Source organism: Oryzias melastigma, linkage group LG3 (assembly GCF_002922805.2).
Source record: "Oryzias melastigma strain HK-1 linkage group LG3, ASM292280v2, whole genome shotgun sequence".
Taxonomy (NCBI): domain Eukaryota; kingdom Metazoa; phylum Chordata; class Actinopteri; order Beloniformes; family Adrianichthyidae; genus Oryzias; species Oryzias melastigma.
In genome coordinates, this window is record NC_050514.1 from 11,283,586 (window position 1) to 11,296,814 (window position 13,229).

Here is a 13,229-nt window from a genome sequence, read left to right on the forward strand (position 1 = left end):
AAACATACATATTACTACATATTTTCCGTCATTTGTAATTTTTGTAAATGAAAGTAAAAGGGAGGTCAATTTAAATTGGATTTGTTATGAAAAAATCTGAGATTTTTTTTACTGTATCTCCCATCCCTAATGTAGACGAAAGTTTATTTTTCCCTGACTTTTTTTTCATTTTATTTCTGTTCTTCAAATATAAAATTCTCAGTGATTTTAGTAAAAATGTGTTTAGATTGTAATTCTGTTTTGTGTGAAGAAAGGAAAAGTATCCCATTGCAATACAACTCTCATTAAATAATTAATTTGCATTTAATGATATTACATTAGTTCAAGGAATGAATGTTGGCCATCACACGTTTTCACCTCATCAAATCTGTCCTCTCTGCACAAACTTTGGACACCTCTGGACTAAGATGCTAACATCTCAGCTTGCACATAGCCTGCTATGTGGTTCAAGTATCTTTGAGGAAAGAGAATTTTACAACCTAGTAACATCTTTCACATCTTTGTGTGGAATTCTAAAAACAGACTTTTAAAAGCTGCAGTGACTTTTAAAAGGGGCGGTGTGAGTTCAGTCGAGTTAATTATAGTTACACTCCACAAGAATTTGTTTATTGTTTTAAATTATGCTTGGTTACATTTTAAGCTTGAAAATTATTTGTGGATATATCATAAACCTTTTATATTAGTATATATATGAGTATAAACTGAAATTCCTCAAGTGTCTAGTTTTTTTTTTAAGTATTTCTGAGGGTAATTTAGCTTTTGCATTTCATGGAGATTGCTTTCAGTAAATATTTGAAGTTGTTGTTTTCTTTATGCTAATTTTCTCTTTCTTTGTTTGGTTTCAGGGCAGCAATGATGAGGAATCCGTCAAAAGTATTCTGACGTCCCCTGAGAATCGGATCCTCGTCAAGCGGATGCTGATTAAATGTGCCGATATCTCTAATCCATGCAGGCCCCAGGAGCTCTGTATAGAATGGGCTGGACGCATCTCAGAGGAGTATTTTGCACAGGTGAAATGAAATTGGACTGCGTTGCTCTGCTTTGTAAGTAAACAGTTTATTTGGAATTCATTCATCTGCTCTTGTCTCTGGTGCAGACGGATGAGGAGAAGAGGCAAGGTCTGCCGGTGGTTATGCCCGTGTTTGACAGGAACACATGTAGCATCCCAAAGTCCCAGATTTCCTTTATAGACTACTTCATTACAGACATGTTTGATGCATGGGATGGTAAGACGGCAAACACCAACACTTGGAACACTGTACTAATACTTATTTAGTTAAATCTATTGAATAATTAAATATATGGAAAACGTCTATGTCAAATTGAATAAATCTTGCAATTTATTTACATCAAATATTAGAAATAAAGTCATGTAAATATTTTTTTAAATCATTTTCTCACCCAAAAGCTGAATTTAGTCATGTAACATTGTCTGTGTTGAACCTTTTTATTTGTTTGGACTATAAAGATACACTATTTTAGAAGTGTTAATTTTTAAAACCATAAAAAAACACTAAAATCAACATTGTATTTGAACATTTATTTGGTGCAGTTTCTCATATTCACCTTGATGTTTTCTTTCAAAACGTTTCACACGTTCCTGTTTCAAACCCGAGCCTCTTTTTTTTTTCGTTCCAGCTTTTGCAGACCTCCCTAATCTTATGCAGCATTTGGATAATAACTTCAAGTACTGGAAAGGCCTGGATGAGCGGAAGCTGCACAGCCTGAGACCACCACCGGAGTAAGGTGCTGCCGCCCCAAAACACTCTACCGTCGGAGGCGGACCTCCTATCTCACGCTGGGGCAATTCTTTCGCTGCCAGTCCAGCCCAGCCAGCCAGCCACAGGGCCTCCTCGCCTTCAATCCTCCTGCCTCTGTAGCACGCAAAGCGTCCGCACGTCCATCCGCACCGAAACCACAGAGGGACTTCCTGATGCAGCACTAAAGCTGCTGGCTTTACAAGCCCGCCAGATGAGAACTGTGACAGACGGACACAGAATCCTATGAACTTCTCATGCCTCTTGGGCATTCGCAGTGTAGCTGGTCAAGTGACATGACTGAAAAGAAAAAAAAGGTCTTCACTGGTGTCTTGGCAAAGCATCCATCCTCTGATTACCATGTAGGCACTCCTGTCTACCTTTGAAGTTGCTGTTAGAGTAAAAACTGCTAGTTTACAGAAGGAGCGGCTGAGTGCATACTCTGCATATGAAGGTGTCCGGTCCACGCCAGTCCATGGAATCACTTTTGACCTCCACCAATCTGCTCCCGGCAATGCAGGACTGCTCCTTAAAGTCCTGGAGGCAACGCCATGAAAGAACACTCCACTGCTTTCCTTTTGTTTGTTTCTTTGTTTTCAGGCAATATCGTCACATGTCCTTCAGAAACACATCCGAGCTGATGCATAGCTTTCACAGTCGACGTGAGAGGAGATGCTTCCTTAATGGGTCAGGTGGGGAGGGACTTTCCTTCTAGTCCTCTGCTAAGAGACTAAAAAAACCTCAAAACCTTGATTTGTAGGTATCTAATTACAGTCAATTTGGTAAATTAACTTTTCTTAGATATTCCATATTTTCTATATCAAAATCCAGAGATTAATTAGTTGATTTAAAAGGAAAAAAAGTGTAAAAAAAAAAAAAAAAGAAGAAGAAGAAAAAAGCCAAAGCTGATGAACAAGAATACAACTCTCAAAATTCAAAGTTATTCCTCATACAGAGCATTATAAAACATTTTTATTTTCTTATCAAGAATACAGTACCAGTTTAAATGAAAACTTTTGTATTGCACTGTAAACAATATTAGAAATGTCTACGTCTCAGTGATTTGTCCAGGGATGGGATGTTGCATCGGAGAATAAGCTGTTATTGTTGATCATCAGGAGATTGTGTGCATGTGCGAATGTGTGGGAGTGTTTTGGTTGCTGGTGTGAGTGTGTGGGTGTACTCATTGTTGCAACAATCCCTTGCTCTTGGTTTAATGCTGTAATTCGCTTGACATTTGACAACAGCAGAAATATGTGAAAACATTTTGGACTTGAAAAAATTTTTTCTCCTAGAAATTTTTGTATCTGGTTTATCCTACTGAAAAGACTGCCTTATTTTATACAATATTTATACAGTACATCCCACTGTGCAACTGCAGCAGACATCTGGAGTTTTTATTATAACATAGTTCGAAGGTTATGTTCAATTAAATCTCAATATTTTTATAGACAATGAATTTTACACTGGATTTGCATCAGATAATATCAACCATTATAGCTTTCAGAATTCCTGTGAATAAGAAAGTCACACAGTGTGCATACAGAAAGTTAATGGGAAAGCTAGATGTGGATTGCAGAGTTGTCTATCACTGTCTTTAAGCGGTCTCCTAGAGGCCAGCTTACATTGATTTTTGATCAAACATTCTCTATTGCCCTCTTGTACAACATCCTTATGCAAAGATCCAGGAAAAAGCTTTTTTTTTTCTCTCCTCAAGGCTGTATTCAGATTAGAATACTAATATATGTTAAAGATTGTTGCTTATTAAGAATATTTCCTCTTTAAACAGTATATAAATGCCATAACAGCTAAGCAAGTGATGGTTAATAAGCTGCATTGACCATGATTATCTTTATTTCTCTCTTTCTGAAAGAATTGTACACTCAGTCTGGGGGATTTGTTTGTTCCTTCTGATTCACACTTTGGTCTGAAGGCACGGAAAAAAAATAGAAACTATTCAATGAAAAATAAAATCTCAACTTTATACATGGTGTCTTTCATGCAACAGTTCATTGACTTCTCATTTACTTCTGTGTATCTGCTCTTATTAACACTTTATTTGCTACTTTAAAGAAACAAACTGCTTTATAAAGGTAAATTATAGTTTTCAACTACAGCCCAAGAAGTAAAAATTGATAATAATGGTGTGTGACTTTGTAAAAGCTAAAAGCGTCAGTTTTGTTCAACACAGGAGTCTGCAACCTTTAGCAATAAAAGAGCCATTTGGATCGATTTCTCACTGATCAAGGCCTTGGCGAAACCAAGGCGCAAAGTCTTATTTTACCCACTAGGAAATTTTGAAGCTGCTTTGCATTCATTACATGACTTTTAATAATAAATATAACTATCTTTTTAACAGCCATAAAATGTTGTTGTGCGGTATAAATATATATGTGTGTGCCATAACCTCACCAAGTGAAAAGAACATTCCAAAAAGATCTGATTTTTTTTTAAGATGTAAAAACCTTCACATGGCTTATCTTACATCAAGGTGAACCTCAGCCATAAATTTAAAAACATAACTGATCAAATATAAGTTAATGCTAATTAAGTAACCCTTACTTTCAAAACTTTCAAAACTTTTTGTTTAGCCTGAAAGTCACTACAAAAGAACCACGTGTGGCTCCAGAACCTCAGGTTGCAGACTCACGGTTTGGCACAAACACCTTCCTTTAATAAAGAAATCTGTTCAAAGCAGTCTCCTATAGTCTATTTGATTCAGCTTTGTAAAAATTTAAAATATCTATGCTATAATATAATATATATATTTTTCATATACTTGTATATATGACATAATACTTAAGAATTATGTGATTGAAGAATAAGATTAAGGGAACTTTGAAAACAATAAAGTGGTTAATCTGTAATAGAAACTTTCGATTTTTTTCCCCATAAAACTTTATTGACAACTTTGACAACTACATTTATTTTTAAGAGTCATTCGAGTCACATTAAAGCACTTAACAGTAATAAAATGTTGTTTATGAAAGCCCTTCGAGAGACTGAAAAGAAATAAAAATACAATTTAAAGGTAGAGTTTTCAGACTTTTTTTCTTCAACCAAACAGATGGGGCAGTAGGGATAGCGACGATAAAATAAATTGAATTTGTTTCATCTTTTGATGCGCACAGAAGAGAACTGAATGTTTTAGTAGGTTGTGCTCATCATTTTTGTTCTAAATCGAATCAATTATCCTCATGGCAGCTCTTTGTGTAATGTTCCTGCTTCCATCACTTTTCAGCTCAAAACTTTTGTCAAAGATGTGCAAAAGTTAAACGATCATCTTCTTTTAAAGTGGAAATTGTGCCCGAAATAAATCTTTCAACTAGAGCAATAACAACGTGTGTTTGTAAAAAGGCAGATGCACGATTAAACCATAAACATTATGAATATACAGTATATGGACCACACTTAAGCGTAGATTCTTCCAGATGAATTACGTAACACGAAACCCCTTAGCTTCCGCCATCAACCTTTGCGACAAGTCGTAAGAGAGGAACTGCACGGACGGTGGACCGATGGCTGCTGTCGTTCAATGTTAACGCAACGTTAGCATTTTTTCCATCGCTCATTTGGTGAAATCGTGATATGTCTTCGGGAATGACAGGACAAACACCGTGGGTATTTTTTTGCTTGTAAAAACAATATGATTCTTGTTATCTTTGACTAGCGAACGGCGCAGGGTTTCAAAGCTAAGCTAAGGCTAGTCGGGAAGTCTTTTATGTTAGCACCTAAATAGTTAGCATCCAGGCCTGCCAAAAGTAAATACCATTTTTGGTATTAAAAATGCAATTATTTCTCTTCAGATTTTTAAACGGGGTTTAGACGTGAATTATGCATTGTAATTTATGTTTGAATTTTGGGAGTGTTTAGATTATTGAAGGTAAAGTAGATAGGGTTGTAATTTGATACAATAGTTAGCCATAGCATTAGCCACGTTAGCGTGCTAAGGCGGTTAGCATACTTGTTTAAAAGGACTTGGCATTTAAAATAAAGGCTTTTAGTCTCAGTGTTTAAAGAAAAAGATATGTTTAGAAATTTACTTCTGCGTTTTTAATTTGTGGATTTTTTAAAATTGTACTTATTGCAGTAAGGTTTTTGTAAAACTTAGGAAAATAGAACACGTCGAAATTCGAGGGAATGCTAGAGCTTTAATACTTTGTCAGATAAAGTCCCCTATATTTAATAATTTTATAGAAGTAGATCATAGGTTATATTTGGCCTCTAAAGGAAAAAATAAAATGTAATGGGAAATTCAAAAACAGCTAGACTACTTAAGTTTAGTTTTTATATGTTGGCTGACAATTCTGTTACCAAACTATTTAAAGCTTTTTTATGCTTAGATTTAATTAAGGAAAATGTTCTGACATGTTTATGTGTTCTACATATAAATTTTGTAGAAAATCATATCCTTCATATCCTTTATAGCATATTTAGCTGTTATATTTAATCATTTTAAGATCTTTAATCTAAGAAAAATGTTTAACAAACTTTGAAAATAAGTTTTGTCAGTAGATCAAGATTGTCTTGAACTTTTAACTCAAACCATTTAATTAACAAATATTAAGCATTTTCTCAACCAACCACATGCCTAAATGGGATATGTGAACTATTACTAACCATTGAGACACAACTATTTGGGCATTTAGGGAAAAATAATAATTGTGAATAATAGTTACTTTTTTCATCACAGTTCCTTAATTTGGATTTAAAACAATATCTTACTGTTTTTGTTTCAGCGTTTTAACCAGCCGCTGGGATCGGCCAGCCCAGCCCAAACAAAATGTGGCTGTACAGCAGCAGAAGAGTATCGGCAATCCAGGATTGCCTGCCTCTTTATCAGGAGTTATCAGCGCTGCTGGTTCAAGCACCGTCTCCCAGCTACCACAGACACAAGAGTCCACACCACAGGGTGGAGTGGAGATGGCCGCCGCAATGGCTGCTAAAATAAATGCCATGTTGATGGCAAAGGGAAAGCTCTTGACACCCCCACCATTATTAACAAAGGTTTGTGGTTAAAATGATGCAGGACATAAACACTCTTCTTCTTTTACTTTTTATGACTAGATTTATCAACTTTTGTTTTTTCCTTAGACACCTCCAAGTGTTCCTGTCCCGACCACAACAGAAGAAATGGTGGTCACAGAGGTCGATATAAATGATGTCCCTTTAAATTGTAGGGAGCTTCTTACTAAAGGCAAAACACAAGAAGAGGTAAGCAAAAAATGAGTATTGCCATGTGAGAATTAACATATTGCACTTTTGAATTGAATATAGTTGTAGGGAAAAAAAAATCTCAGTACAATTCTGTGTTCTTTATTTTTTCTTACAGATCCGACAGTTTAGTGGAGCTGTAGTGTCAACCAAAGGTCATTACATGACTGAGGCTGAAAGGGGAAATATGGGCGGGTAGGTCATAACACGTCTTTGTTCTTTAAAGGGAAAAATTTACAAAGTCAAAGCTGCAAAATATGTTTTTTATGTTCTTACTGAAAATATTGAGCTAAAAGTTGTTGTTTTTTTAAATCTAACAGTCTTTAACTATAGCTGCGAGTTTACTTAAATCAATGATGTGTTTAAAATGAGCCGGGAGCAATTATCATTGTGTTTTATAGGAATACATGCATAAAAATAAGTTGCATTTAGGATCTTATTCTTAGTAAAGGATTCAGAATACAATATTTTTATTAACAAGTCAGAATTTTTATCTGAATTAAAGTCACAAGGAACTTTGATAACATTTGGCGTTATTTTTCTGTAGTTGCTTTTAGTTTCAACACTTGTGAAGTCTATATAAGGTATATTTAAGACAGTTAAGAACTTTAAAGTCAGAAAATTGTAACAAATCTATTTAAAACCATTCAACATTCCAGGTTTCGTAAAAGTAAATTATGTATTTTAACCATGCAGCTCTCATCAAGCAGATTCTCTTGTTTTAAAGTATTTATGTAACTATTTTTTTTTTTTTTTTAATATTGTAACTACTAATATTAGTTCTTGACCTTTTTGATGTGAATCTGAAGGGATTGGTGAGGGCAAGTGTCAAATGTAAATATTATTTCTAATATTCCTCTGTTTTTTGTAGACAAAGACCCTTATATTTGCATGTCCTGGGAAAAACTCAAGAGCAGGTCAATAGTAAGTTGAACCTTCATTGTGTTTTGAAAACATCGTCTTTCTTGGAATGGCTTGGCATTGTTCTCATAAAAACTCTGTTATTTTCTTTTTAAGCAGTCCTAATGCGTGCATTTGATACGACAGATAAACGTGAATTGATGCTAAACAATTGCTGAACTTCCCCCAACACTAGAGGCCGTAGCTCGCATAAAAGAGATCATCTCTGAAGATGTGGCGAGAGTTTCTGCAGCATCAGGAGGACAAGTTCCCATTATCCCACCGCTCACACTCTACCCTCAGCCTCCTCGACCAGTTATTCCTCCTCCTGTACCACGCATGCCCAACGCGACCGCAGTACCAGGCCAGGGGCACCGGCCTGCAGCTCCTCACACAGGGGTAAGGAAGCAGTTCCATTCAAACCTTAAAGACCCACTCAAAAAAAAAGTTCTTAACATGTTCTTGTAGCATTTTTCTCATGACGGAAGACATGTAAAGAAAATTAAGATTAGAACTGCTTTTCTGAGTATTTCTTTGTCCAAACTGAGGTGAATCAGACCGAGATATGAGTGTATTTAAAAAGATATGTACAGGTTAGCCACATTGAATGAAAAGTGAAGATTTTAGTATTTATTTTAAATTGTTTTTAGTTGAGTACGATACAGGATGTTACTGATGGAGGTAAAGAAAGTGTGGCAAATGAAGACTATGTTGCCTTCACTGATACCCACCTCCAAAATGAACCAGCAGACAGAACATCCCTGATCTCCAGTGGAGAAACATTGGATTACTGCATCTGCTTACAAACATATCCACTTCCAGCCAGATAGACTTCTGTTTTCACTTTAGTAGAAGAAGTTGATTAAGCTCTAAGTTGTTCTATTTTTCTTTAGAGCTTTGTGCACACAAAGATTTTCGTTGGTCTGGACCAAACGCTGGCTTCGTTCAACATAAAGGAGAAGGTTGAGGGTCCAGCTGGTTCGTACTTGAGTCACATCCAGACAGAGACGGGCGCTCGAGTCTTCCTCAGAGGAAAAGGGTCCGGATACATAGAACAAGCTTCAAAACGGGAGTCTTTCGAGCCTCTCTACGTCTACATAAGGTATGTTGTACTTGAAGTGGAATTCTCTTTGCATTGAAGCCTTTCTTGTTTTTCTGTGAATTCTGTTTGTAGTCTGCCTCCTCCTGCAGTGACAACAGTACTATGTTTGTGTATGTGTGTTACAGCCATCCAAATGCAGCTGGATTGGAGTCTGCAAAGAAACTCACAGAAAGTTTATTAGAAACCGTAAGTATGAATACTGTCACTTTGATGTAAATGTGAAAGAAAACTTCAGTTTGGGAGGTTTAAGAAGGTGAAACTACCAAAGCACTTAGTTTTCACCGATACCCACCTCCAAAAGCAAACGTGATAGTGTGAACCACTCGGCCTCCAGAGATAGGTCTGGAGTGCTCTGCACCTACCTACAATCCTCATCCTAAAAATGACAAATTATACTTTACTGTCATTTATTAAGCCTGATGACATCTTGTGTTCTTTATTCCTCAGGTGAGAGCTGAACATGCCCGAATAATGTCAGCGTACACCACCGCAGGCACACCTCAGAGTGAGTACTTTAAGAAACCAGGAAAAAAAAAAGAGGGTGACCACATTTAAGATGTCTTTGTATCAAATATCTTCCCCAGGTGTTTGTAGTGGCTCAACAATAAGTTGAAGTAATCAGTCATAGAAACCAGAAACTCCCTGGCTCTGTCCAAATTCCCTCACTACTCCTTAACCCCTAAAAGACTGAAAATTGTGCGGGACAATCTAGTACCATGAAATTTGCACACAGGCTCACTACTTATTTATTTTTTCAGAAACGGAATATGACATCACCTGTTTTCTGACGTAAAAACCTAATACATCTGAAGATTTTATAAAGATTATTTATGACTCTACAGCTTTCTGTTGATGAAAATTTTGTTAATAATAATAAAAAAAGACGCAATGCATTGTGATCTATATTTGCCGATCAAGTGAGCGTTGATGGATGCTAGTTTTCTTCTGGGAAATTTCTAGTGCACTGTATTTTGGAATTGTAAATTCAGACAAAATGATAAACGCCCTATATAGTAAAGTAAGTAGTGAGGGAATTTGGACACACACCCTGTTCTTTGTCTTCAGAGTACACGCTTTTAACTCGGCCTTCTATACTGTCATTTCAGCATACGCAACACATGGATTTCCTCCCAATAGCAATTACCCTAACCAGTCCTCCTGGTATAACTACCCGGCAAATGGTTATGCTGGCGGCTACGCAGCGTATCCAGGAGCCAGTGGTTACTGGAGTAATGCAAATGGTCCCCCAAGTCAATCTAACTTGTCGACAACCCCTCCATCTTCTCAGGCAATGGTTCAGTATCCAGTGTGTCCTCGGAAACCCCACCCCTTTCTTGTTCAGGTGAGTCAGAAAATGAAAGCACACATTTTATAATCTTTTGATCAATAAGAACATATCAGCCTCCTAAAAATCTAAATACACACTTTCTGATGAAATCAAATAAAGCTGGTGCTTCTCACACAAAATAAATGGAATGTTAAGTTGCCAGTTCACAACACACAAACACTTTATGATAAACCTGCATACCGAATTGTTATTTCCAAAAATCCTGGGGTAGCATCAGAGTGTATGTGTTGGTTGTGCTCTACCTAAGGATCCAGGTAGCAGTGAGACTGTGGAACCTGAAGGATCTCTAACCACCCCCCCTGACTCAGGAAGTACCAAACAACTTTTCCAGGAGGGGGCTAAGGATGAACAGGTTAGCTGGAGATGAAGACCCATACATACAATTGAGCAATAAAACTGATCATTTGAAGAGATCTATGACTTGGAACAGAGAAGCTTCAGAAATCATTGCCACACTGAGCTGAATTACACAACTGCTGTCCGAGAAGTTTGCATTTAAATATCCACTTTTGTGTCTTTTGCAGTCTTCTTGTTGTAGGACTAGTCAAAGAGTGTCATACAATTGTGTTGTTAGTATTATTGAAATAACTGATCTTAGTTCAGATGATACAGTTGTCACTTTTTTCTTCTTTCAGCAATGGCTTCTAATTTTCTTGATAAACCTCAGTTTTTAGTTTTAAAACTAAATACTCTCGCTATTTGCTATAATTCCGTGAAACTTTGGTTCTGTTGAATGAAATAACATCAAATTTTTATTGCAAGTAGTTGACCCGTCATCACAGATTTGATACAAATGTGCATCGCACCTCTTCTGCTTCAAGTTTAATTTGTATTAACATCTATTTGGAAGCAAAAATGCAATTTCTACTTTTGATAATGAGGAATAAATTTAGAAGTAAAAGGGTTAAATATAAGTCTTTGGTTGAAAATTAAAGTACCCCCACTCAGGAAATTTGACTGTTAGCCTGAGTTTATCTTGATTCAACGTTAAGGCATTATCTAATAAAACAAGGAGATCTAAAAGCCCTTTCTGCTACTGTATATGTATCACCACATTTTCTGTATGTGAAACTATTGGTTGCACCGCTCACCCCGCATGCGTGAACCACAAGGCGCTTCCGCTAAAACATCTTTTACGGGCAAAGTTTGTCGTCGGACGTTAAAAAAATAATAACCTCTAAGAATGTTAGCATTGAAAATATTTAATATAATTAAAAAAATCACTTTAGCATTAAAAAAAAAAACGAAAGGAAAGGAAAAAGACACGTTGGGGATCAGGACTGTACGATTTTGCAGAGGACTACAACAGACTGGGCTGCACGGTGGCGCAGTGGTTAGCGCTCTTGCCTCACAGCGAGAAGGCCCCGGTTCGACTCCCGGCTGGGACCTTTCTGTGTGGAGTTTGCATGTTCTCCCCGTGCATGCGTGGGTTTTCACCGGGGACTCCGGCTTCCTCCCACCGTCCAAAAACATGCTTCATAGGTTAATTGGTGACTCTAAATTGCCCCTAGGTGTGAATGTGAGAGTGTATGTGTGTGATTGAGGCCCTGAGACAGACTGGCGACCTGTCCAGGGTGAACCCTGCCTTCGCCCATCAGTAGCCGGGATAGGCTCCGGCATCCCCGCGACCCCGAAAGGGAAGAAGCGGACAAGAAGTTGGATGGACTACAACAGACTCCAAATGTTTTCTTCTTCTACTGTTGTGCATGATGGTAGTTTACTCCCCAAGTTAAGAGGATACAGCACCACTTCTAGACATTTTTTTTCCTTCGGTAACACAAAATTACTCTGTCGTAGAGTGGGCGAACAGCGGAAGTGCCTTGTGGTTCACTCATCCAGAGGGAGCGGTGCAACCAATAGAGTTCCACATACAGAAAATGTAGCTACAATCTGAAAAGTGCCCCATGGTTAGAGATTGATTTATAAAATTACTCATTCAGGAGACAACTCTGCTCCCTTTAGAAATGATTGTTGTCTTGTTTTAGCCCAGCAGCTGCTCCCCAGAGGGTCCTGCCCACCTGGAGTCCACCCTTCCTGTACCAGGTGGAGAGGAGAAAGTTAAAGACGATAGGTGCATCTTCAGTTACTTTCACATCAGTTCCTCTGTAGACCTGTTGCTAGAAACTTACATTGCTGTTTTGTCAGGATTCTGATGCCCCCACCACCCCCTTCCTTTGTGGCTCCAGTCGGGGTTCCACGTAAGAGGCCTCGGGAGGAGGACACGGCTAGTTTGCCCACCAGCACCGCATCACTGGGTATGTGTTTCTGCGTATTCTGAGACCCCCTGAGCTGTCGAGCCGTTGCTTCTGTGGAGTTGTGTGTAGCATAAGTAGCATCTCTCCCCATGGAGGAATGGGGGAGCGGAGACCTGTGTGAACGTCTCAGATGGCCGAACTCACTAACATGCTCTTCTTGTATATGTTTCTTTGTCTTTCCCTTATTTTCTCTCTCAACATGTGCCGTGGACGTGCCTGTATTGGATGTGTGCTCTGCTGCCGTTTCATTTGATATCTTCTCCTCCCTCCCCCCGGCTCTGGATCAAATCACCGCTTTTGCGGGGGCTCCCCAATGGGTTTCTTCTTTGTTTCTCTCTCTTGTCTCTCCCCCACGCCCCCATCTCCTTTTCTCCATTTTACGGCTCCCCCCTACAGGTGCTCAAGAAGAGGTGTGCGTGAAGAAGAATAAGTTGAGCGAGGATTCTTCGGGGCTAGTGCCCTACGGAGGAGATTCTTCTGACGATGAGGAGGAAAGGACGCGCTGCAGTAAGGCCGAAAACTCATAACCTCTGCCTGCCCCATACCCACTGTCCTGAGATAAACCACACCTACTATCTACATTTCTATCAACGTGATTCTAAAACCCACCGTAAAAGGAAAAGTCTACCCTTTTTTTTTTTTTTTTTTTTAAA

At 38.1% G+C, this 13,229-nt stretch overlaps 2 protein-coding genes across 2 annotated transcripts in view; both read left to right on the plus strand.

Moving 5' to 3' along the window:
• The window catches only part of pde8a (phosphodiesterase 8A), a gene marked incomplete at its 5' end in the record, with an annotated part of 52,569 nt that extends 48,824 nt beyond the window's left edge, over positions 1-3,745 (plus strand). The window contains 3 exon segments of the mRNA XM_024295686.2: positions 846-1,010; positions 1,097-1,226; positions 1,639-3,745. Of these exon segments, the coding sequence (XP_024151454.1) occupies positions 846-1,010; positions 1,097-1,226; positions 1,639-1,745 (402 nt within the window).
• A 1,469-nt stretch (positions 3,746-5,214) lies between these two features.
• LOC112160843 (KH homology domain-containing protein 4) lies at positions 5,215-13,229 on the plus strand. The gene is made up of 14 exons (XM_024295685.2): positions 5,215-5,374; positions 6,497-6,764; positions 6,852-6,971; positions 7,090-7,166; positions 7,843-7,895; positions 8,068-8,270; positions 8,765-8,973; positions 9,099-9,159; positions 9,421-9,478; positions 10,080-10,315; positions 10,569-10,673; positions 12,307-12,392; positions 12,467-12,576; positions 12,973-13,229. The coding sequence occupies exons 1-14, from the start codon at positions 5,346-5,348 to the stop codon at positions 13,101-13,103; spliced, it is 1,746 nt and encodes a 581-aa protein (XP_024151453.1). The 5' UTR covers positions 5,215-5,345; the 3' UTR covers positions 13,104-13,229.

What these genes read in the sequence shown, in the direction of transcription:
- LOC112160843 (XM_024295685.2), top strand. Translation starts at nt 5,346, where the DNA reads ATGTCTTCGGGAATGACAGGACAAACACC. An exon ending in CCCACCCCTTTCTTGTTCAG is followed by an intron (nt 10,316 to 10,568) that starts GTGAGTCAGAAA and finishes GCTCTACCTAAG; the next exon opens with GATCCAGGTAGCAGTGAGAC. An exon ending in CACCAGCACCGCATCACTGG is followed by an intron (nt 12,577 to 12,972) that starts GTATGTGTTTCT and finishes TCCCCCCTACAG; the next exon opens with GTGCTCAAGAAGAGGTGTGC.